The sequence below is a fragment of the Spinacia oleracea genome, chromosome 4, assembly GCF_020520425.1.
Source record: "Spinacia oleracea cultivar Varoflay chromosome 4, BTI_SOV_V1, whole genome shotgun sequence".
In the NCBI taxonomy this organism is placed as follows: domain Eukaryota; kingdom Viridiplantae; phylum Streptophyta; class Magnoliopsida; order Caryophyllales; family Amaranthaceae; genus Spinacia; species Spinacia oleracea.
The window spans coordinates 143,344,893-143,372,141 of record NC_079490.1 but is presented as its reverse complement, the minus strand read 5'-3'; the positions used below and the strand labels follow the sequence as shown (position 1 = coordinate 143,372,141).

Sequence of the window (27,249 nt, the reverse complement as noted above, 5' to 3'; positions counted from 1 at the left end):
TATCACTTTCACTGATGACTTCAGTAGGTATGGTTATGTCTACCTAATGAAGCATAAGTCTGAATCCTTTGACAAATTCAAGGAATTTCAGAGTGAAGTAGAGAATCAATTAGGCAAGAAGATTAAGGCACTGCGGTCTGATAGAGGCGGTGAATATCTGAGCTATGAATTTGATGACCATCTGAAAGAATGTGGAATTCTATCAGAATTGACTCCTCCTGGAACACCACAATGGAACGGTGTGTCGGAACGGAGGAACAGAACCTTGCTAGACATGGTCAGGTCAATGATGGGTCAGGCCGAACTTCCATTAGAATTTTGGGGACATGCACTAAATACAGCTGCACTCACTATAAATAGAGCTCCGTCTAAAGCTGTCGAAAAGACTCCATATGAATTATGGTTTGGAAAGCCTCCAAATATGTCTTTTCTTAAGATTTGGGGATGTGAAGTATACGTCAAACGATTAATTTCAGACAAACTTCATCCAAAATCTGACAAATGTATCCTTGTGGGCTATCCAAAGGAAACAAAGGGGTATTACTTCTACAATACATCTGAGAACAAGGTGTTTGTTGCTCGAGATGGTGTCTTTTTGGAGAAGGATCACATTTCCAAAATGACAAGTGGGAGAAAAGTAGACCTCGAAGAAATTCGAGTCGAACAACAAACTCTAGAGAATGCTCAAGATGACATTCAGGATGAAACTCAGAGATCTTTAGAAGAATCTGGTGAGAATCATGGTCAATCTAGAAATGTTACCCCGCGTAGATCGCAAAGATATAGATCTCAACCGGAAAGGTACTTAGGTATTTTGACGAACGAGAGCTATGACGTTCTATTACTTGAAAGTGATGAACCTGCGACTTACAAGCAAGCTATGACGAGCCCTAGCTCCAAGCAGTGGCAAGAAGCCATGCAATCTGAATTAGACTCCATGTCTGAAAACCAAGTATGGGATTTGGTCGATTTGCCAGATGGCTACCAAGCCATTGGAAGCAAATGGGTTTTCAAACTGAAAAAGGACAAGGATGGGAAACTTGAAGTTTTCAAAGCTAGATTGGTCGCAAAAGGTTACAGGCAAGTCCACGGTGTGGATTACGATGAAACCTTTTCACCAGTTGCAATGCTAAAGTCTATTCGAATAATGTTAGCAATCGCTGCATATTACGATTACAAAATATGGCAGATGGATGTCAAAACTGCTTTCTTAAACGGCGTTTTAACATAAACTGTGTTTATGACACAGCCTGAAGGTTTTGAGGATCCAAAGTATGCTAAAAAGGTATGCAAGCTAAAGAAGTCAATCTACGGATTGAAGCAGGCATCCAGGAGCTGGAATATACGTTTTGATGAAGCAGTCAGTGACTTTGGTTTCATCAAGAACGCGGACGAATCTTGTGTATACAAGAAGGTCAGTGGGAGCAAAATTGCTTTCCTAGTATTATATGTCGACGACATATTGCTTATCGGAAATGACATTCCTATGTTGAACTCTGTCAAGATTTGGCTTGGGAAATGTTTTTCGATGAAGGATCTAGGAGAAGCACAGTACATATTGGGCATCAAGATTTACAGAGATAGATCTAAAAAGATGATTGGACTTAGTCAAAGCACTTATATCAATAAGGTGCTTGATAGGTTCAAGATGGCGGACTCCAAGCGAGGCTACCTACCCATGTCTCATGGAATGACTCTAAGCAAGACTCAGTGCCCAAAAACACTTGATGAGCGTAGACGAATGAATGGGATTCCATATGCATCATTGATTGGTTCAATAATGTATGCTATGATATGTACACGCCCGGATGTTGCGTACGCACTCAGTGCTACGAGCAGATACCAGTCAGACCCAGGAGAGGCGCATTGGACTGCTGCCAAGAACATTCTGAAGTACCTGAAAAGGCACAAAGATGACTTCCTGGTCTATGGTGGAGATGATGAATTAATTGTTAAAGGCTATACGGACGCAAGTTTCCAAACCGAAGGAGATGATTTTAGATCACAGTCTGGGTTTGTCTTCTGCCTCAACGGAGGAGCAGTAAGCTGGAAAAGTGCTAAGCAAAGCACCATTGCGGATTCTACAACTGAAGCGGAGTACATTGCTGCACATGAAGCAGCAAAGGAAGCTATATGGCTAAGGAAGTTCATAGGAGAACTTGGTGTAGTCCCCTCCATTAAAGGACCAATAGCCCTGTATTGTGATAATAACGGAGCTATTGCACAGGCAAAAGAGCCTAGACACCACCAGAGAGTCAAGCATGTACTTCGTAGATTTCACCTTCTACGAGAGTTCGTCGAAAGAAAAGAAGTCGAGATAAGCAAAATTGGAACTGATGACAACATATCAGATCCATTAACTAAACCTCTGCCGCAGGCGAAGCACAACTCGCACACTGCAGCTATGGGAATCAAGCATATTGGAGAATGGCTTTGATGTCTCTGTTTAATGTTTTAAAGTTTTAGAGTTTAAATCTTTGTAAAACATTATTGGTTAATCATTCACAATAAATGAAATGAATTCATTTTTCCATTTAATTTATGGTTTATTAAATGATGAGTCCCTTCAATTTGACGATATATTCAAGATAGACTGTCAGGACCAGTCCTGTGACTAAGAAATGTCTATCAAGTGAACTTGAATGTCAAAGGTTGAAAATGGTCCCTAATCGGAGTTTTCTATAAAATTGGACGCATAGAAAACGTTAGACGATTAGAATGCAAGATGACTAGTAGTTCTGTTTCTTGAACTATGTGGACATGGCAATGTCATAATCATTTGCATAGATACTTACTTTGGGAAGACTAGTATCGGACAAGACCTATGAAACTTTACTGTAAGAGATGAAAGTCTGTCATAAGTAAATTTCATTAAATTATTAGACACTAAATCCTCAATACCTGAGTGATTTGAGATTACTTGTTTGAGAACTGGTTGCTTTGACGTTGACCAACCGTCGCACCGTAAAAGGAGGCTATAAAGGCAACGCTCAGGTAATCACCTATCACACGAAGTCTAATCTCAAGATCGCAAGATTGGGATTGTCCTCCCATAAATCGGGATGAGATGCTTAAAAGTTGTACAAGGCCACTCGGAGAGCTAGAAACTGTGAAATGCATGGCCGTGCTCGGATGAATCATAGGCTATGATTATCTGTTTATTTGATCAGTTGAACTCTGAAACCGAGGAACACCTCTGGACGTAATAAGGATGACAACTCTTACCTTATGTTCAAGAGCAAGCATCGAGCGACAAAGGAATTAGGAAATGCACACTTGTCCCTAAGGACAAGTGGGAGACTGAAGGAAATAATGCCCTTGGTCCAAGTATGCATTCTATGTTAAGTCTAATAAATGCGGTTCAGTATTAATTAACAAGTTAATAATTCAGTGAGATCAAGTGAGCTGAATGCCTAGCTAGAGGTCGCTTCAGTTCAAGTGGAATTAATGATATTAATCCACAGCTTACTCTTGACTGAACCCGTAGGGTCACACAAATAGTACGTAAACGGATCAAGTATTTAATGGCATTAAATACTCCATCTATGAATATTCGGAACCGACGGATCTTGGTTTCAGTGGGAGCTAAGATCGTCACAGGCAAGAAATGAATACTCCGGAAACGATGATATTGCCGGAAACGGAAATATGGATCGTATCGGAAATATAAATATTATCCAAGTCGTAGATGTTGCCGGAAACGGAAACATGGTACGTATCGGAAAATATTATCGGAAATGGAAATATTGCCAGAATCGGAAATGTTGCCGGAAACGGAAATATTGTCAGAATCGGAAATATTACCGGAATCGGAAAATAATTCCGGAAACGGAAATATTAAATATTTGTTCGAAACGGAAATTAATTCCGGAATCGGAAATATTAAATATTGTTCGTATCGGAAATGAATTCCGGAATCGGAAAATTTAATCGGAAGCGCATCGTACGAATAAGCATCGGACGAGGCCTGCCGGACGAGGCCCAGCACGAAGCCAGGCCATCGCCCAGCAAGCCAAGCGCGCCGCACAAACAGCCACGCCAGGCCCAACGCAAGGCCAGGCCAAGCAGGCTGCGCAGCGCGCACAGCGCGCACAGCACGCGCAGCGCGCAGCGCGCGCGGGCGCTGCGTGGGCTGCTGCTCGCGCGCACGCATGGGGGCCCATCGTGGCTGCCGTGCGTGTGTGTGCAAGTGTTTGTGTTTGTGCACGTTTCCTAAAACATGCAGAGTTCGGTTAATGATTAAATTCCTAATTCTATTTGATAAATTAATTAAATTAGAGTTCTTGTAGGATTCTAGGTTTAATTAATTTGTATCTGAATAGGATTTCGATTCCCTTTCCATACCCCTATAAATATGAGGCTAGGGCTCACAATTTAATAGAAGTTTCAAAGTATTCAAAAGTGAGTTTTTTGAGAGAAAATTAAAACACACATCTTGCTCATAAAGTGCCGAAATTTTCTAGTACCTTAAGGGCGATTCTAGTTGGTCAATCTTAAGGCGGATCCGGACGTGCTGTGGACTATCTACGGAGGGACGACACTTGGAGTCCTAAAGACTTGTTCTTGTTCGGTTCGGGCGCAGCTAGGGAGGGCACGCAACAAAGAGTATGCATCTAAATTATGCTATATGATTATGTGTAAATAATATGTTGTCCTGGGTTAATGGTTGTTTCCGCATGATCTATGTAATGTCATATGTATCATAACCTCACACATTGATCCATATTTCACCTTTACCCGTGCTTTTATCAAGTAGTTATGTTTATTATTGACAAAGTGTTTAATACAAACTGCTTATAGGTTATATAGACTTATAGCTAATATAGTCACGGTGAAAACTGAAATAAAATAAGGTGATAGAACTTATTGGGGCTTTTTTGTTGATGATTATGGTGAATGACCTTTAGTTGTGTCAAAATTGAACTTTTGGGTGTTTTTCCTGAATTAGTTGAATTAGTTTTGTGATCAATTAATTCGGTTAAAGATCCCTTTGAATGTAAATAGTAACTGTTTGTTTGAAAATATGCAGTAAAGTTTAGCAGGACAGAAATTCAAGTCAGAAACTTGGCAGTGTATCTACAGGAAGATAGAAAACTCAGTGTAAGTACACGCATATACATATAGCTTATTGGTTTTGTGCATGACTTGTGAGAATTTGCTACTTACAATAAATTGAAAGGAACAAAACAAGAAAACTGTATGAAAATAACTTGTGTCTACTTTGTCATTTTGAATCTTCTTTTGCATCAAAGATCTGATATGAGGAAGGTCTGATCTGAAATATATTTGATGCAAAAGAACATTCAAAATGACAAAGTAGACACAAGTTATTTTCATACAGTTTTCTTGTTTTATTCCTTTCAACTTATTGTAAGTAGCAAATTCTCACAAGTCATGCACAAAACCAATAAGTTATATGTATATGCGTGTACTTACACTGAGTTTTCTGTCTTCCTGTAGATACACTGCCGAGTTTCTGACTTGAATTTCTGTCCTGATAAACTTTGCTGCATATTTCCAAACAAACAGTTACTATTTACATTCAAAGGGATCTTTAACCGAATTAATTGATCACAAAACTAATTCAACTAATTCAGGAAAAACACCCAAAAGTTCAATTTTGACACAACTAAAGGTCATTCACCATAATCATCAAAAAAAAAAGCCCCAATAAGTTCTATCACCTCATTTTATTTCAGTTTTCACCGTGACTATATTAGCCATAAGTCTATATAACCTATAAGCAGTTTGTATTAAACACTTTGTCAATAATAAACATAACTACTTGATAAAAGCACGGGTAAAGGTGAAATATGGATCAATGGTAGAAGTATATGAAGATATTGGACTAATTATGCAAAGGGAGACTGCAAACCTTGCAGTTATACTGGAACATACCGTCAAGTAAAATGCCAATCTGGTTGTGGTAGCCCAACCCAGAGATGGTAATAAACAGAATTCACTAACAAGTGCAGAAATCTGAATTATAAGGCATATCAAGAATACATGTCTTCTAATATAATGGTGTTAATCTGTTGGAGTTAACTTTTTTACAAATATTTGCACATTTTTTTTCCCTTGGTGCAGCTTTGTGTTGGAAAAAAAAATATGCTTGGTAGCTATATCCAACTCAAACAGTCGAAGCTATTTGTTCTTAATTACACCAACCAAAATCAAAACCAAAACATCCATGAAATTTCAAGTGTGTAAAGAATTCCACGATAGCTTGTGTTCATATAGTAAGCGATAAGGAAGGGGAGAAAAGAAGACCGAGATAAATAAAGGTTGAAGACAATCAATGGCATATGGAAACGGATACACATTTGAGCAGATTATAGAATATGTTCCAATAATCAACTATGAAGAAATTAAAAAAAAATTGAAATTATGCTTACCAGAAAAGGGGGAAAACAGAACAAACATCGAAAACTATCCAAAATTATCCAAAATTCATACTAATACACAAACCTGAATTGTGAATCGATTACATACCTTGAATAACAGCAGATGGTTTATGTAGAATTTCTCCTCTTAACTTGTTCGAATTATTATGAACAGCAATCAAGTGACATGAGAGAGAGTGTCGCAGCCAAGAAATTTGATTAATCTCGAGCCCTAATTGCGAATTCCAGACCAAATCGTTAGAATTTGCCAAAATTTTGATGAAACCCTAAAAGCTCATCCTATTTTCTCCCAGTCGATCTCTCTCCTAGAAAATTGGAAAGCAGTGTTTGCGTGTGTGTTTACTTTTTCTTTTTTTTTTACCGAAAATAAATATGTGGCCAGGTGTTGAAATTTTGGTGAAATTTTGGGAGGGAATAAATTAATTTGTAGGCGGGAAAGTAAAGAAAAATGGGAGGGAATATAAATTGGCAAACCGTTGCATTAGCCTAATTTACCGTCGCATTTGACCCTCTATTGCAACGGCTTAGAGCCACCGTCGCATTAGCCCGGATTCATACAAGAGACCGTTGCATTAGAACTCTCTATTGCAACGGTTCTCAATAAGGTGTCGCATTATCCTTTTCTATACCGTTGCATCTGATCAGAAATGTAGTAGTGGGGAAAGGAAACTTATCGAAGTTTTAAAAGATAACGACATGCACTATGTCATTGAACAACCTTTTCCTAGATATAATGCACAGGGTATGACTCCAGAAAGGTACAGAAATTGGGCACTTCACAAGTACCTTGTCACGGAGTTTATCCTAAAATCTATTCCCGGAAATTGGAGAGGGAGGTTCATTACTTTTGAGCCTCATGCTCTCCTAAGTCGACTTGGGGATAGATGTCGTGTGGAATTTCAACCCAAGGGCCAAACTGGTGGCAACAGGGTTGATGAATTGGCTAATTCAATGAGCAATCTCAAACTCATTATCCCACACAGGTCGTGTCTAAAGAACGAACGTCTAGAGGCACAAAAGCGCATTTACTTAACTAAGATGGACAGAAATACACCAATTCGGTCTCATGTGGATATGATGTCTGGATTATTTTTCACAATTGAGAGACTTGGTGGTTCCGTCAAAGAGTCAATAGCTATTGCACTAGTGCTGAATTCTCTTCATAGGGATTATGAGGGGTTTAAGATGCACTATCTCTTTCATCAGAAAGAGAGCACATTCTGTGCACTTGTGGAATTGCTCAGAGAATCCTTAAGTTCAAGCAATACCCTTTGAATGTGAGGTGCACCAAATTCAAGAAAGTGTGCAAGGGGAAGAAAAGAAAGGCTACATCTTAATCCACTCCCGGAAGGCAACTGGCGCCTTTCAAGAGCAAGATGAGGAAAAATGCTTCTCCTTCAACATTGCAATGCTTCAATTAATGAAATTGGTCATTACAAACGAAATTGCCCTAAACTAAAGGAAGAGAAAAAGGACGGAAACATTGCTTCTCCTTCAGGCATGTATGTTATACATTGTAATCTTGCTAATTCTACTTCTTGGGTATTAGATATTGGTTGTGGCTCACACTTATGTTCCAATTCGCAGGGACTAAGGAGAAGTAGAAGGCTTGATAAAGGCGAGATGGATCCAACTTTTTGATTTTTTCACAGTCCAGGACCCGAATATTATTTTCACCTTTTGGGACCTCACACCCATTTTTTGCATACCAACATTATTTACAAAAAAATCAGTAAAATACAAAAAAACAACATTTAGCACTCGAATAATTTTTATTTTTATTAATTATTATTATGCAATAATTGTTATTATTATATTTAACCATAATAATAATAATAATAATAATTCATCTTTCCCAAAGCCCTTCATATATTTAAAACTATATAGTACTCTTCTACAAATATCATAGACAATCTTTTCTCATTTATAAGACTTTTAATAGTTGAAACTTAATTTACGTAATCCAATAACAACTGATTCGAATATGTCATGAAAAATTTGAGGTCATAAATTTTAATACGGAAATTGCTGATTATTTTTTATCTAGTTAAGCATAAATCATCTTAGTACCTCATCAATTATGGGCATCAATAATTCAATTGTCTTCACTATCATAAAACAATCATGAACTAGTATGATATATTAACTTGTGATCAAAATCAGAATTCATTGAAAATTAACCCATTTTTATTATTTTAACGTTTTTGTGTGGACATTAACATTTTTCAAACAAACCACAAACAATTGCGAGGATATACCATCAATGGTGGATCTTTCTTACAACTTGGGTCACGGGGCAAAAAATTCCGTAGTGTATTTTAGTTCCACCGTCCCCGGTAAACCTCTGAGTATAATTGTATAAATATCGCACTCCACTATATATATTGCTTAATTCTTCTATTTCCATTGAACACCATAACCGAATATATAAAATATGATCAAGTTGTAAATAATTATTTGCTTCTTTATTCTTTAGATTATCTGATGCCTAAATCAATTTATATATGGGCTAAGTTTGTGAATTAAGTTACATATTATTTCAATTTTAGCTTATTATATAATAATAATTAGAAACTTTAATAATTGAGTTGGAATTACATGAAAATAGAATGAGGTCTCAAAAGGTGAAAAAAAAGTCCAGTTCCTAAAAGGTGAAAAAACGAAAAGGTTAGTACTCAAACTTTGGATTTACTTTAACCTTTTAACTCACGAACCTAACCTTTTAATTTACTCTAGTTAAATTTGACCGGAAAAGGGAAATGAGGTCCCAAACGGTGAAAAAAAATGTATAAGTCCTAAACAGTGAAGAGTTCAAAAGGTTAGACCCGATCTATTATCTTAACTCGAGAAGTGTATATTAAAAAATGAAAAATGGACACATACTCCCTCTGTATTTATTTAAGGGATACACTTGCCTTTTCCGGCCGTATTTATTTAAAAGATATACTTGCCATTTTTAGTATCTTATCAACCCCACCATCTAATTAAATAATCTATCTAATATATTCTATGTCCCACCATCCTATTAAACAAATAATTTTATTACTACATCCCACCCCTCACACCTAAAATGACATGGTCCCCACTTGTTTTACTTATTAAAATATCTACCCAACCCTACTTGTTTTATTACTTTATTTCATTCAATTGTTTTTCTTAATACCCGTGCCAGACCAAATGTATCTCTTAAATAAATACGGAGGGAGTATAAAAGAACACAACTTTACAAAAAAAAAATGACACACATTTAAAAACAGAGAGAGTACTATTTTTTCTTGTCCTATCATAAGCTTCTTTCTTTTAGCTGGCATGTTTACCTTTATGCTAATTCATTTTGAATATTGGTATGAATTGAATGGACATGTCACATGTGATATTCACGGAAACAATTACCCCTTGAAGCTTTGAAGGGCCTCCCATTGAATCTTTGGTAATTGATGGTTGTTTGTATATGTACTTCAAGTGAAGAGACTGAAAGTAATTTTTGGTTTTAAAATCCGATATTAATAGTTTTATTCGGAATAACTGTTACATTTTCAAGGTAAAATTAATTAATATGACTTTCAAAATTAGCAAATAAACAATTTGGATCAGACGAAATTTTAATTCCGCAAAACACGATCGTTGTGGGATGAGATCGATCTGACAATGATTACATTGTTGATTGATACACCCTTCCACAAGGGGCTTTCGATATGCTGTAGTTTTGAGAATTAAATTTGATTATATTGATTAAATCTGCTGTAACACCGCACAAATTTTCATCAATGTTTTTTCTTTTGCGAATGGTCTCAAAAACTCACAAGAAAATAGATAAAATCCAATAAATAGGTATATAGGTAGTACTACGTATAACCCAATAATTGAGTAGAGAAACTCGATCTCAAATATGGAGAAAATAAAATTTTAGTCCAAACATGAAGTCAAAAGCTCAGTTACATTATTGATTTACCATATGCATATCCTTGAACATTAATATCTTTAATTTGAATAAGTAAAAAAATAGTATAATTCTAAAATACTCATCAACACAAATCAAATAAAACTCACATGATAATGTTTTCGTATTATAGGAAATAAGAGTGCTGATGTCAAAATATAACTATGATTGTTGATGATAAAATGTACTAGCTATTTGATTAGAAACAATAACTAATTGATTATAAGTTATACTCTGTAGTTATTTGATTGTAAAGAAGAATCTAATTGAACATAACTATTTGATCAAAATGTGTAACTATTTGATAAGAAAATACAACTATTTGGTAAGAATTGAAATTGGTCTTATACATAAGACCTTTATATATCAGTACATCGTAGGTATACCGTGCACAATTTCACATTTTCCCCTTACATGTGCAAATCATATAAGAAAAAAAAGGATAGAAACCACGTACTAATAGACACACATACCCTTAAATACACAGCACACTCGGGTGCACAAATTTTTTTGTATCGTTTATAAGTTTCATAACTACTTAATTACTCTGTACTCTGTATTGTCAAAAACATTAAAAAAAAAAACTAAAACAAAAAAACTAAACTAAAAAAACAAACACCGCGTCTCCTGTGAGACCAGTCACACCATCAACTTGATGGTGTGACGAGCGTGAAACCAATAGCGTACCTCCCCTAAAACTATAAAAAAAAGTAACAGATCTAAACTATAGAAGTAACATACCTAAACTAAAAAAGTACCTCCTCTAAAATTATATATAAAACAAGTAACATATCTAAACTATAGAATTAATATACCTAAACTAAAAATGTACCTCCCCTAAAACTATTCCGTATAAAAAAAAAATAACATGTCTAAACTATAGAAGTAACATACCTAAACTAAAAAAGTACCTCATCTAAAATTATATAAAAAAAAAAAAGTAACATGTCTAAACTATAGAAATAATATACATAAACTAAAAAGGTACCTCCCCTAAAACTAATCCGTATAAAAAAAGTAACATGTCTAAACTATAGAAGTAACATACCTAAACTAAAAAGGTACATCCCCTAAAACTACTCCGTATAAAAAAAAAGTAACATGTCCAAACTATAGAAGTAACATACCTAAACTAAGAAGGTATCTCCCCTAAAATTACTCCGTATAAAAAAAGTAACATGTATAAACTATAGAAGTAACATACTTAAACTAAAAAAAGTACTTCCTCTAAAATTATAAAAAAAAAAATAACATGTCTAAACTGTAGAAGTAACATACCTAAAGTAAGAAGGTATCTCCCCTAAAACTACTCCGTATAAAAAAAGTAACATGTATAAACTATAGAAGTAACATACCTAAACTAAAAAAAGTACATCGTCTAAAATTATAAAAAAAAGTAACATATCTACACTATAGAAGTAACATACCTAAATTCGCAAGTGTGAACTGGTCTTACCATCAGTTGATGGTGAGGACAGTCTCATATAAAAATTTGGGAAAAACAAAACAAAACAAACAAAAACAAAACAAAACCATAAATAAAATAAATAAAAAGACGACATAGAAAGAGAATACTTACTTTATACTCCTATTAGGACCTGGCCAGCTAAGCTAGCCTTAGTGACAAGATAGAATCGAATGCATAGATTCGGAGGAATCAAGATTGTAAGAGAATAAAGAGCTTTCATCATGCGTATATAGTAACATTGAAGTAACGTTAGTGACAGAGTAGTTCGCACCAAAAATGGCAAGAATATTTCCTTTCAAACCAAAAATAGCAAAACATATGGTCAATTTTGGCTTCCAATAATAGTAGTCAATAGAAATTAGAAACGACTTGGACTGAACTTCACTCATGCTCTTTCATTTCTTACTTTTGTGGAGCCCTTTATTATTTTCTAAAGTTAGCCTAAAGCTAGTGTGCCTAATATTAAAAAAATAATAATAATAATAGTAATAGTCTCGCTACAGTGACTTTCAAGGATAAAAATGACTCCAATTAAAGATGGAAAGTAATTATAACTAATAATAACAATTACCTTACTCATGGAAAATATGTATGCAAGCGAAGGATAAAGTATTCTTACTCAAGCCCAATGACAAAATTACCTTATTCAAAGGCAAAAGTGACCACAATCTAGGAAATAAGCGACCCCAGTGGCGGTGCCAGGATTTTATGCATAAGGGTTCGGAATTTTCAAACGTGCGCCTAATAAAATCAAACATTATAATTCAAAATTTATTTTACAACTAACAATTTGATGGTACACTTGTTCTATACAACAATACTAAAAGAACTATAATCGAACTCTACGAGTTTTCATTTTCTTGAATTAGAGGTTCATTTTAAGTGTAGGAGGTTCACTTTGGGGTGTTGGATGTTCATTGAAGGTGGTTCAAGTGGTCTTGAATGAGATTTTTTGAAACTTTAACATACGATCTTTCCTAAAGAATCTCAATCTAAACCCTTCATCTCAGGTCAATCTATTCAAAATCATAAATTTCAATTTTAATTCCAAGTTAGCAATTTTTTACACCAAAATATTCAAAGTTTCAAACCCCAACTCTTTAAATTTATGAATTCAAACACATATAGTTCAATACTTTAATTGAATAAATTTGCAAAAAGTACTTAGTAAACTAAGAAAATTAGTGGAGAGGTTTTTTGTTTCAAGTGTAAAAGAAAAACAAATAAAAAGAGGAGGAAAGGAAACATAAATAAAAAAAATAATCACAATAGCCACTACAAGGGTCTCGAACCCTAGTCTTTGCTGCAGGTTGCAGATCTCAAAACCACTGTGCTACCTGGTTTATTATGTTAAATATCAGCGGCAGATAATATATATTTCTTTCCTGTCCAGTAAGGGTTCAGTTGAACCCACTGAACCCTTACTGGCACCGCCCCTGAGCGACCCTAACCGAAAGCACACTAGACTACTAGAGTGCCAACATAATTTTTGGGTGGGCTGGCAAGTGTGAGCACCATTTAGAAACGTACATTTACTCTATTTGGGTCGGCTATTTAATAATTTATTTGTTATCAAATTTTTTTTAAAAAGTTTGTGGTTCTTTTTTCCATGCAAAATAATTATAGGTTAGTAAGTACAGAGTACTTCTATATGGAATGTTGTAACTGGATTTTTGTGTTCAGATTAACTATTTTAACCGGCCGGTAAAGTTTAAGTAATTATGTGTAAGTCAATGTGATATTTTAGGCGGATATTATGAGTAACTTAACTACTTTAACTGCTAAAGTTTTTAAAAGAATTTTGCCTAAACATGGATTTAAAATATTGCGTTAAGTTCGTGTAAAGGAAAACCATTGAGGGAAGTACGGAACCCCTTTCGTTATCATTTTTGGCTTCTTCTTTTTTTGTTTTCTAGAAAATTAAAAACTAAATATGAAAAGTATTCCCATTTTTTTTATGTCAACTTGTATTGACCGTGATACATAATGAGATATGTTTTACCTTACTCTTTTTTTTTGTGCAGAGAGAGCCATAGAGGGCAAGACAACAAATTATCTAATGGAATGTTTGGATATGAGGATTTCATTTAAAATTCCGGAATTGAGTCAATTCTACTGTTTGGATAACTTGGAATTTGAAATTCGGAATTGGCCCAAATTCTAAAACTGTTAAGGATAGCCAATTAAACTAAGAATTTGAAATTACAAGTTAAAGTATGTCATTTGAAATTCTCAGCCCATAGCCCATTCTACCACAATTAAGCGTTTATTTTTTTCTCTCTCCTCCCACAATTTTTCCTTCTTCCTCGACGTTTTGTCCTCTCTCCTCTGAGACTCCGAGGCTTTCTTTCTCTCCTCCGCCATCTTTCTCCCTTTCAATTTGCTTCTGCTATATCAACAACGTCTCTCCCGTATAATTCTCTCTCATTTTTCTGCTAAAAAAGGAGTACATATGCTTCTTGGGATGCCTTGCAACAACACCGATGACGATTCTGCTGCTTTGATATGAAATTCTGATTTTTTTGGCTACGAGTACTTGGATATGTTACTTTTCTCTAGCAAGTCTTTGAAATCACCCGATTCTAGCGAATAACGATGGTCCGAGGCCCGATGTTAGGGTTAGGGTTGCGGTCGACGATTTATGTGGCGGGATCAGAGAGAGGTGAATATTTTAGAAATAATTTGTGGAAAATTGAAGATTATGTTGAATTGAAGAAAATTTATGATGTCGATGAATTGAAGGATTTATGGATTGCTATTCCATTTGACTTAGCTTTTGATTTTTTTTTTGGGTCAACAAATTACCTGAACCTTTTATTTCTAGAATAAAAATTCAAGGTGTTGATTATGTATAATTTTGATTTTTTATCTCCTCGGATTTAAAATCTATTTGATTTTGAAAAAAAATTACATTTTCCCAAACAACATAGGGGATTTGAAATGATTGGATTTAGAATTCTTGTTTTTCCCAAACACGTTATTTGGAATTGAATGCCAGAATTTGAAATTAAGGCAATTGAAATTCTCATATATACTATTATTAAATTTCAATGGAATTTCATGCCATCTCGCCACATGTTGCCGTCATTAGATGGCAAGTGACATGGCATAGCCACATTGACATATATGTCGCCACCATTAGATGCCAAGTGGCATGGCATAGCTACATTGACATATAATTTTTTCTTACAAAAAGATGAAGAAATGCAAATATCAATGCTTGAACCCATGACTTCATGTTCATTAGTTAGAACTTTAATCACTAATCCAATAAATACAACTTATGATATTTAAGCAATCGAAAACATATAAGTTATGTAAATTAATACCTTGTATTAAAACTTTAATGCCTACCATAATTATACATTTTAATAATTTTCTTATGAAACTAAACTATACTTAATTTTTTTTCATTTACATTTTCATTTAGGTTCATTTATAATTACGTTTTTTAGCAGACCAGTTCATGTAAATTTACCTAGAGCAATAAAAAAATAGTATTACACATAACAAAAGACTACTCCATTTTAAATTTAAATTTAGTTTACTAAGATGTTTAACCAAATTTTATATTGAATCACCCTTATAAATAAAATATACAAATAAATTATGCACAAATATTTATCTCATGTTATATGTAAGTACTTAATATCAAACTATTGTAATTATTTTTATTTAACTCAAATTTTATCAAGATTAGTTCTCAAATTACATATAGTGACCGGGGCATCGCCCGGGGCAATAACTAGTTTGAAATGTAATGTGCATATCCAAACACTACCTAAACATAATTCGGTATCAAGTCTTGAGTACCACCTCTTCAATATTTTACCAACTAAGCTAGTTGACATTCACCTTTACATCACTATAAACAACTAAACATAGTTAGCATTCCAATATTATACTACTTAGTTAACAGTTATCTTGTCTAATTTATTTATTTTGCCTTGATTTAATATTTTCTTTGGCTATTTTATCAAAAATAAGGAAAATTCCATTGAAAAATTAGCCTGCGCGCTATTTATGAATCTGGTCTTGGTTAGAAAAATAGTAAAATAAATAAAAAACAACCGATTCAATTAGATGAATCTGGTGTTGGTTAGAAAGTGTCAATTTATAATTTGCTAAATGTTGGAAATTATTCATCAATGCTACATATCACACGCTGCTAAAAAAAACTAAAACTTGATCAAGGACCATTTATCTACATGAGAGGCCGGGTCGGGTCTGTTTGATTGATTATGTAAGAAAACTAGCATTAAATTAAGATAAGGGGTCTCTAATCTGCATTGGGCCCCACAAGTAACAATGGTTGGTGAATATTATTATTGAAAAGATGATACAAGCTAGGTGTAACTAATACACATATTAATCATGCAAATGCATAACATTACATTCAACCATAACTAATTAAATAATTAAGATAATTAAGTACTCCACGTACTCTTCTTCTTTTAGCTAACTAGCTAAGATCACTGACATATTGCATATGACATATCAATATATCATGATCAGTCTTATCCTTGCATAATTAACCCAGCTTGCTACCTAACTGAGCGGCTTCGAGCAGCGGTCTCCCTTTGGCAATTGAAGTAGACAACAGCAACAGGAAGACCAAGTTGGTTCTGTTCAGCAAATAATTTGGTGCAGAATCGATCTCTATTGCCAGGTGCGACCACACTGCCCCTACGGATCTGCTTGAACAGGATGAACGCAAACCTGTGTATGCCTATGTTTGGCATTGGCAACTCATAGCTCATTATCTCTCTCCCTATCACATATATGTGTATAACCATTATAATTAAAGTATTTGTTTTATTAATTTTATCCGATTAAAATCTCTTTAATTTGTATTACTGATCGATATAGTACGTGATTATGTGATATGTTTTGTACTTTTAATTTCAGACATATATGGCTTACCAAACGTAGCATCTGTTGTGCCTGGAATATCTGTGACTATCCTGCACCATATATAGCCAAATCATTTTAAGTCATTAAGTTTCTACACTACTTATTTAATAAATACCAACTATAATTGTTTGGCTTTTAATTTATTAGGAGTATACCACTGCAAATGCTCTTTAAGATAACGATCACTCGGTCCCGGAACATCTGGATCCGTCATGACCTACAAGAAGGGAAAAGAACACATAAACCCTGGTTAGAGAAGAAATTAAATATATGTAGATTCTTGTATGATGCAATATGCTTAAATATTACTATAAGTTTAAATTGGAATAGAATGCCTAAACTTGCTAATTTTAGTAATATTACTAAGATAAATAGTAATAAAATAAGTAGAAATACATACCAAGGTAAAAAATGATTTCAAGTCACCATCAAGAACTTGAACCCTAGGCTTGAAGGTGACAGAAGAAGGTAAGAGTTCACAACCATTGTAAACTCTTTTGTTGTTGTAAGTGACACACATTCTCACACTTGGGATAAAATGGTCTATAACATCCCCAACAACTCTTCCAAGGATTAGGGGTTCTAAATTTGCCATTTTCTAGAGAGGGAGAGAAATACTTTGTAAAGGCCGGTATATAAGGTAAGAGAGGACCTCATTATATTCTATATATATATAGAAATATAGTGGTCAGAAAAGGCTATATTTAATCATAGGGAGTATGCAGGATGTGAGCTTCAAAATAAATTATAGGTACGTAAGCAATAGGAGTAGAATCAGAATATAATACGTAGTATACACTCAATTAATTTGTATTTTTGCTTAAGTAATTTTTAAGTAGAGTTCAGTCAAAACATTTAGGGGTGTCAGACTGTCAGGCCCGTTCAATTAAAAGTTGATCCCTCTGAAAGACGTATATGGTGAAAGACTGAAAGGTGAATGTATGTAGCTTTACTTTTCCCGCACTAATATTCTCTTTATATGGTTCAAGAAAGGGTGCTAGTGAGCCTATATAGTTTCTGAACTATTTGAGCTCAGCTAGAATTTTTCATGACCCAATGACGACAAAAGTGTTGTAAAAATAAACGTGAAAGAGAGAGTGAGATAAATAGCCCAACATAATTGCTTGATGAATAAAAGTAACGTACAAGAGAGATATTTATACTACTTAACAAAAATTAATAAACCTAAAATCAAGGAATAATAATCCCATGATGACCTACTAACCAGAAAAACTTATCCCATTAACTTTGACCCACTATTTTCATTAATCCATGCTTAGTAAACCACTAGGTAACTGACTCCTAGAAAATACTCTAACAAAATAAATATTAATTTGAATCATAATCTAACATCCTCCCTTGATTCAAAATCACGTACAATTGCTCAACCTTGTTATAGTCTTCAATGATCCATATTGTGGACTCCGACTTGAACTCTGACATTTTTTTTTAATCTCAACACGAACTCTCGACAAACAAGAACACACGACTAGAAGAGGTTACTTTCTACTCCTTCGACATTTTGAACAAAATTGGTTTGTTCTTTCTCAACACGTTGCTTATCCCAACACCTATCTTCTTTGTGACCATACCTTTTGCAATAGTAGCATTGAACGCTACTTATGGATTGACGTTGTCCTTCGAATCGACCACGACCACGACCATCTCCATCACGACCACAACCACGACTACCCATACCACGACCACGACTTTCACCATAATACCAATCACTCGACATTTGCCCCGTAACTTGAAAGGCTTTTTCCTCGACGTTTTCATCCGTAGACTTATCCATTCTCTCCTCATGAGCCATTAATGAACTCATCAACTCATTAAATGTGTAAGTTGATATGTACATGTCCTTAGACTCTAAAATTGCAGTCACAATATGTTTATAATCACTAGTCAAACTCCTCAATACCTTGCCCACAATTGTCTCATTTGAGATATTATCACCATATATTTTCATTTGACTAATAATTGAAGACACTTTAGACAAATAATCTTGAATTGATTCTTTCTTTGTCATTGTTAAACTCTCAAATGGTGTACGAAGAGTTTGTAATTTTACAGCAATTACCTTCTTATCACCAAAATACTCTTGCTTGATAATCTCCCAGGCTTGTTTCGATGTTGATGCAACGAAAATTCGTGGGAAAATTTCATCATCCAATGCCGATTGGATAAAGAACAGAGCCTTTGCATCTCTCTTCCTATTTTCCCGTAGACTTTGATCTGGTTCAGCCGGTGCCTCTGCCGGTCCTTATACCCGTTCTCCACCATATCCCACAACTCTTGAGACTTGAACATAGTTTTCATCTTGAGACTCTATAAATGATAATTCTCCCCCTTAAACAATGGGATTAGGGGCTGAGAATTAGAACTACTACCATTAATTGCTATACTCCTAAACAATTTAATTCAGTCACACACAAACTCCCACAATAATAGAGAAAGCTACGGTGCTTTCCTTCAACTCACAAACTTTTTTTTTTTCGTGTACTATGAACAAATTACGTTGTTTGTTCCTATCTCTCACCCTCTCCCTTTTTCTTTTTTATGTTTGGATCTAACCTGATGCTCTGATACCATGTTGTAAAAATATACATGAAAGAGAGAGTGAGATAAATAGCCCAACATAATTGCTTGATGAATAAAAGTAACGTACAATAGAGATATTTATACTACTTAACAAAAACTAATAAACCTAAAATCAAGGAATAATAATCCCATGATGGCCCACTAACCAGAAAAACTTATCCCATTAACTTTGACCCACTATTTCCATTAACCCATGCTTAGTAAACCACTAGGTAACTGACTCCTAGAAAAAACTCTAACAAAATAAATATTAATTTGGATCATAATCTAACATATATATATATATATATATATATATATATATATATATATATATATATATATATATATATATATATATATATATATTTGAAAGAACAATAGTTTAATTTCCCTTACATACAATGTAAATGTTAAACTATAGACAGGCCCGGTCACTTGTTCGGGCCCTAGGCGAAATCAAGGATTAGGTCCCCTTCCGAAATGATATGTTTGACAGATAACTGAAATATATAGTTATACCATTGGGAAAAAGATGCATGCGACAAAATGTTCGTCCAATCAACTACATATTCAAATTCAAATCAATAAATATTTTACTTATGCCTTTCTAGAATTTCATTAATCTTCTCTAAATTCTTGCAATCTATTAGTAAAATAGACGGAGTATTAGATAGTCAACATCCAAAAATAGGGTTATTATATGATCCAAAAAAAAATTAGATTTATCTTGTAGCAAGAGAAGTATTAGTATCAATGTCTTTATATTAGTAGTTCTTAATTTACTTGTATCTTCGTTAAAGTTTGAAATTTGATTTTTCAAGACTATCTAACATAGATTCAGTCCACAAATATTTACATGAATTACAACTGAGTATTAAAAACTAAATTAGATATCAAGCACTACGTACGTAGGCTCGATGTGGACTTATTTGTCTTAAACATAATGCTAATACAAAAGAGAGAGTTTCAATAACTTAAAAATTATATAAATATTATGAATGAAAAAATTAATTTCTCAAAAATAAAAGTGAATATTAAAAAAAAACACAAGCTAAAAAATAAAAATAAAATTGAATGCACAAGACAAAAGATGGGAAAGTTGTTATCAGCAAAATAAATGTATTGACGCGGACGTGAAGGATCGAACCTGAGGTCTAAGGTCGAACGAAAGAACTTCTTCATCCAACTCACCACCGAAGAAAAAATGTTTCACCACCGGAGTATATTGTAATTATAGTAATATACTGTACAGATTTTTATTTTGGGCCCCTTTTCGGCTTGGGCCCTAGGTCGACGCTATAACACCCCAAAATTTGGACCTTTTATATAATCAAAAACCCTGTTTTTATTTCATAAAATCATCGTCCAAACCTTGGGAGTGTCACTGCTACATTTATTCTCCTTAGAAAATAAATGCAAAGCAACAAACAATTTAAAATTAACCATTAAAGTCAAAATTAACTAAGTGGTCTAAAGGCGGCCAATAAAATATTACAACCAAATCCCATAAAATAAAGAACAAATCCAACTTAAACTGAAATAGAAATTGTCTCTTGACTAGGTGGTTATTCTAAGCGTCTCCTCAATTGTAGCCAAGTACCTTTACCAACCTGCAAAAATAAATAGAAAAGAGACAAGAGAGACGAACTCCCAAAAATCAGATAAACTGAGTAATTCCAACTCCATCCCGTAAAATAAATAATTTTAGTTTTGAAAACGTTTTGAGTATATAAAATAAATAATTAAACAACAAGTACCCATTTAATAATTCCATTATTAACTTATCACATAAGATCAATATTAATTAATTGAGGGAAAGAGAACGCTAAGGGTTGCGCGTAGCCCTTGAGAATGGCCAAGTAAGATGAGTACAGAATGTCCCTAGTGTGCACACCCCTCACTAATTGACTATGGGTCTCCGCGACCGCGCACCAATAGAATTAGGAGAAAGACTAAGCAGAAAGTTTAATACAGAATAATAGAAACCTACTAGAAGCCTACCGGGTCTCCACTAAAGTGCACCGATAGAACAACATCTAGAAGGGCAACCTGTTCCTAACCCTTATGGGCTTTTCCCTTTGAAATTACACTTTACGTATTTAATATTTTAACAAGACCAAAACACATAATACAAGTACTCCCACGAAATAATTACCAATGTCACAGTCCAAAATTATCTACTCATTCGACCGCATAATCTACCTGCTAATATAATTCTCAACACTGGCGTCTATTTGCCTTACTCGCGAACTGATATTAAAGAGGTCATTAAACGCAGCAACTTATCACCACAATCAAGGTATAACAAGAACACTTAGTCAAAAGTTAATTAATATACTGCACTTTATAAAACATGTCCACATACCATTTTTGTAAAGTATTCATGGTTTTCAAACAACAGTCTTATCGTAATACTAGTACTGTAATACATTCCCATAAACTCTAATCGTATACCTTATATAAATAACACTTAGTCTCCCTAGCACATAGACATGTCCAAAATATTTTTCTTAACGGGATTCAAAGATGATGGACATTGAAAATTACCTTAAACGCCATATATCCCGAACTAGTAACTCACTTCCAAATCATTGTGTAACCCCTCATCTACAATCAAATAAAACCTCTTATTAATTAGGAAAAATTACTTTAAATAATCCAACCTTTCGACGATTTTCCATTAATAATCCAATCTTTCGATTATTATCTAATAATCCAATCTTTGTACTCCATTAACTTTTATTGCACCCAACCGGTCACCAACCTGATGCAGCAGGTAACTAATACACGTGTCATGTAACAATTCGTTATAAAAAAAATACTTTTTTTTTCTTTTTTTCCCTTCATTCATCCTTCCTCCCTCTCATCAGTCATCCCTCCTGCATTCGACAACAATTCACCCACCATCAACACCTACTAATTCCTACAACACCACACTCATAATAAACTCCAATAGTCCAACGCAACACCTCAACAATAACTCACGCAACAATATAATTGCAACCAGAAGCACAATTACAACAACTAGTGCAAAGTAATCGAAAAAACAGGGGGAAAAAATAGATAATTATTGACGATCGAGGGAAATGAAATTGTAGATGATGAAGATCAAATGAGTCCACCAGTGGCGGCGGCGGAGGTGCGGGGTAGATTGGTGGTAGCAGCGCCAATCTAAGAAGTAAGAAGTTCGGCGATGTAAGAAGTTCATCCTCGAATTCCGACGACGGTAATTAAAGCTCCAAATTGTAAAAGAAAAAAATTGATAGAAATTAAACAAGAAATACTAAGATTTATGTGCAATGCGAATAGGATTGCTCAACATTTTCCTGAAATTATTTGAACAGGAATCCGAATTTTTTCCCCTAATTTGATTTTTTGGGACTTTTGTAAACCTGGTGTTGGCTTGTGCGAATATGGGCTTCGAGTATCTGAAAAAATGATGACAATTCGAAACCCAAGTGGTGAATGGCATTGATGATTGACGAAATGGTGAAAATTTATGTGGGGAAGACAAAGGAAAGAGACAGAGATATGAGAGACACAGAGAAACGAGAGGGGAGGAGTTAATGATTTAATGATTTAAAAATATATAATAATTTTGTATTTCCTAAAGGTTTTTTTAGTTTTTTTGAAATGTTTTTTTTAATAAAAATAAGAGGTGACCTTATTAGCAGGTAAACGGTCATATGTGTGTAATAAAAGTTAATGGGGTACAAAGGTTGGATTATTAGATAATAATCCAAAGGTTGGATTATTAATGGAAAATCGTCGAAAGATTGGATTATTTAAAGTAATTTTTCCTATTAATTAATCTACTATACCAATTATTTAGATGCCACAATATCATTAAGAAGTTAGTACTATATCAACCTACTGCACTAATTGTAAATCCTGGAATAATTAACCGGATGCTTAATGTAAGATTAAACTAGAATTTTAAAAGTTTGAGCTTTAAAAAAAAAACAAATCAACCAATATAGTCTTTGAGTCATGTTACTGGAGTTTATAATTTAATAACATATACGAATGAAAACAATCATCTATTTCCACAACTCAAGAATGCTAAGGTCAACTTATCATTCGTAATTTTTCTTTATTTAGCAAAAACAAACAACTAAAACGTGAAATGCGATTATAGCAAAAACATCGAACCAATTAGCAAGAGGGCTGGTCTTGAGGTTAGCGAGAGTTTGTACAGCAGGTAATTGGGTTGCAGCCTGCAGCAGTGTTGGAATGTTGATTGGTGCTCCGACGAGGCGACATAGATTTCAGCTTATCGTTGACCATCACTGCAAGAAATCTTCATTTTTCCGACCGACAAAAATGGTCGGAAAAATGGTTAAATTGGTCGCTAAATAGTTTTGCGACTAAAAGTGGTCAGTAGAGAGCAGTCGGAATAATACTGGTCGGTATATTAGGAAAATACGACTGAAAAGTAGTCGTTAAATTTTTACGACTACTTTACCGACTAAATTGTTGTTGCAAAATTGCCGACTACCAAAGTAGTCGCTAAAATCACGACTACAGAAGTAGTCGGAAATTACCGACTACAACGTTACTCGCTAAAATAACGACTACTTTGTGGTCGGTGATTTCCAACTACTATTGTGGTCGTTATTTTAACGACTAACTTTGTAGTCGGAAATTTAGCGACTACTATAGTGGTCGCTAAACTTCCGACTAAAAATGTAGTCGGTATTTCACGACCACTATAGTAGTCGTTTTTTAGCGACTACAAAAATAGTCGCAAAAATACAAATCCTGCCACTACATCATCTTAAAAATTACGACCACTTAAGTAGTCGTTAACTGCTATTCAATATATATATAATCCGCGCTCCTCAATATTCAATTTCCCGGCCTGCTATTCACTATAATTCTTGCGACCACAATATTCAAAACACGAACTATGGAGTACAAAGCTTTGATAATATATAATGCCGACGACGGTAGGTTATGTGGTGTGAGTTTGAATTTCAGATCTGAACCTTTTTGATAAAAGGCTCTTGTTTGTTGTTTTGAAGTTGCTGGAATTGAAGTTGGTGAAATTAACCGACCAAAACATGAGAGGTGGTCTGATGTTAAGAATAACGACCAGATTTTGGTCATCATCATTGGTCGTTAATATTTTTATTTATTTAATTTTTTTTTAACTTTTTTACCAACTACAGAGTAGTCGGTATATATCTTTTTTTACGACTAACAGTTTTTAGTCGGTAAATTCCGACTACAAAAGGTAGTAGGTAATAAAATTGGTCGGTAAAAGTAGTCGCTACTTTTTCCCAATGGTCGACTTTAATTCACGACTGCATAGTGGTCGTAATTTATCTGAAAAGTGGTCGTACATTACCGACTACTTCAAATTAGTCGGTAACAAGCAAATTTAACGACTACAATTTAAATAGTCGGTGAATTTATATTTTACTGACTACATTTTGTTTAGTCGGAAAATTTGGTCGGAAAACGACTGTTTTTTTGTAGTGCATATGATACAAGTTCAAATGGTTGTGAGATGTTGATGGAGGCAGCGAGATTTTTGAGAGATAACATTGCTTTGAAGGTCAATGGTTGTATGCACGGCAAAACAAATAGAATAGGGTATATATAGATTAGGCTAGGATTAGGGTTTGATTAGCAGAATTTTTATTTCAGTAAAATAACTAAATAACTTTGAAAATACTTTTATTCATATTTTTATAATCAATTAATTAAAATCATTAAAACCTTTATTTAAAACTGTGAAAATCAGTTTACATTACTAAAATAATTTATTAGAAAATACTTGAAAATTTGGGGTATTACAGCCGCACTCCTCGCCTACCCTCAGGACCGGAGATGACTATAGAGGATAATATTAATGGATAATAATATAACTTAACAGGTTAATCATAACTTGGTTACATCATTAGTTTATGTAGGAAACCATAACATAACTATATTAGGTTTATGACTCTATTAGATTGCTAAACTAACACAACTCTAGTTTCCTAAACATACTAGAACCCTAGATATACCATAACTCTAATACTCCCCCGTAATCGTAACGGCAGTAACACGAACGGTACGATTGAAGTGTAAAATCATGACGACCGAAACAATCAATTTGATGTCGAGACAAACAGGTACACTCTTGTTCCTTTGTTGCGGTACACTCCGCAATAACTGGTTAAGAGTTTGGCGATGCACTAACACAAACGCAGGTGCACTCCTACTTTGGATTCCGCACAAAACAAACGAACATGTACACTCCTTGTCCGATTGAAACTTGCGCACTACATCAACAATTAGTCACACTAGCGCATGTACACTTCTGCACACGCGATTGCAAGTAGCCTCTTGCACCCGCAAAAAAACCCAACTCTAACAGCAGCAACACCAATCTAGTTTCCTCTCCACTTTATATTTAATGTCAACCAAATCATGAATAATTACCCTCAAAGCACAAGCACGCCATTGAGCAAAGAAAACACATCAACAAAAACTAACCGATCACCCCTTTATTAGCTTCTAGACCACGCTTAATAATATAGGAAAAATAATATTAGAAAGGTAACAAATCCAACCGGTGGGTTTTTAACTCATACCCACCGGCCGGATACTATGTGCGGAAGCGTAGGATCAATCCAAAATTATGGATAGCTCCGATACCATGTTAAACAATAGAGAAGTAATATTGATTGACGATAATATAATTGAATGGCTTAATCATAATTTGGTTACATCATTGGTTTAAATAGGAAACTATAACATAACTCTATTAGGTTTAGGACTCTATTAGATTCCTAAACTAACACAACTCTAGTTTCCTAAACATACTAGAACCCTAAATATACCATAACTCTAACAGGATTGATCCTATGCTTCCGCAAAAAGTCTTCGGCCGGTGGGTATGAGTTAAAAACCCACCGGCTGGATCTGTTTACTCTCCAAATTTGAGATATTTTTCCCCATATTATTAAGCGTGATCTAGAACCTAAAGGAGCGATTGGTTAGTTTTTTATGGTGTTTTCTTTGCTCACTGTGGTGTGTGCTTGACGTGCCCTTTCTTTGAGGGTATACAGTGGGCGGGATTCATATTTTGGTTGACATTAAATATAAATTGGAGAGGAAACTAGATTGGTGTTTCTGGTGTTAGAGTTGGTTTTTTTGCGCGTGCAAGAGTGTACTTGCAATCGCGTGTGCAGGAGTGTACCTGCGCTAGTGTGACTAATCGTTGATGTGGTGCGCAAGTTTCAATTGGATAAGGAGTGTACATGTTCGTTGGTTTTGCGCGGAATCCAAAGCAGGAGTGTACCTGCGTTTGTGTTGGTGCTCAACGTGTCTTAGCATCGCCAATCTCTTCACTAGATATTGCGGAGTGTACCGCATCAAAGGAACAGGAGTGTACCTGTTTGTCTCGACATCAGACTAATAGTTTTGATCGTCATGATTTTACACTTCAATCGTACCGTTCGTATTAGAGTTATGGTATATATAGGGTTCTAGTATGTTTAGGAAACTAGAGTGGTGTTAGTTTAGGAATCTAATAGAGTCTTAAACCTAATAGAGTTAGGTTATAGTTTCCTATATAAACCAATTATGTAACCAAGTTATGATTAAGCCATTAAGTTATATTATCATCCATCAATATTTTCATCTATAGTTTAACAGGAAACAATATTGATTGAACACTTAATACTCCGTAACAGTTAACACGAACATACTTATTTTATAAAAAAATATTATAATTTTCAAACTCAATTAAGTTGATTTTTAAGTCAAGTTGAACTTTAAAATTTTGTACTCATAAAAACTCGAAATTTGGCTCTATAAGTTCGAATAACGCAAGTGTTATGAGCTGAGTTTTAACAACCTAAATTCGGTCTTGGCTGATCGGTTAGCACCACTAAGCAGACCTTAGTTCTATGCAAGAAGTTACACTTCCTAGCTAGACAAAATTT

The 27,249-nt window shown here is 34.5% G+C and overlaps 1 protein-coding gene across 2 annotated transcripts; it reads right to left on the bottom strand.

Annotated features, from left to right (window-relative positions):
- Positions 1–16,115: 16,115 nt before the first annotated feature.
- LOC110792966 (CEN-like protein 2) lies at positions 16,116–17,391 on the bottom strand. 2 transcript variants are annotated; one of them, XM_021997789.2, is made up of 4 exons: positions 17,127–17,391; positions 16,882–16,943; positions 16,736–16,776; positions 16,116–16,541 (listed from the first exon to the last, which is right to left on the bottom strand). In XM_021997789.2, exons 1-4 carry the CDS (start codon positions 17,319–17,321, stop codon positions 16,357–16,359), a joined length of 483 nt encoding a protein of 160 aa, XP_021853481.1. In that variant the 5' UTR covers positions 17,322–17,391; the 3' UTR covers positions 16,116–16,356. The 2 variants fall into 2 exon arrangements, with proteins under 2 accessions (XP_021853481.1, XP_021853480.1); XM_021997788.2 differs by having other exon boundaries at positions 16,116–16,583; positions 17,127–17,380.
- Between the last annotated feature and the right edge of the window lie 9,858 nt (positions 17,392–27,249).

Coding starts and splice junctions, on each gene's coding strand:
- LOC110792966 (XM_021997788.2), bottom strand. CDS start 17,321: ATGGCAAATTTAGAACCCCTAATCCTTGGAAGAGTTGTTGGGGATGTT. Junction 16,777..16,881: donor CTTAAAGAGCATTTGCAGTG/GTATACTCCTAA, acceptor TATATGGTGCAG/GATAGTCACAGATATTCCAG. Junction 16,584..16,735: donor CACAACAGATGCTACGTTTG/GTAAGCCATATA, acceptor TATATGTGATAG/GGAGAGAGATAATGAGCTAT.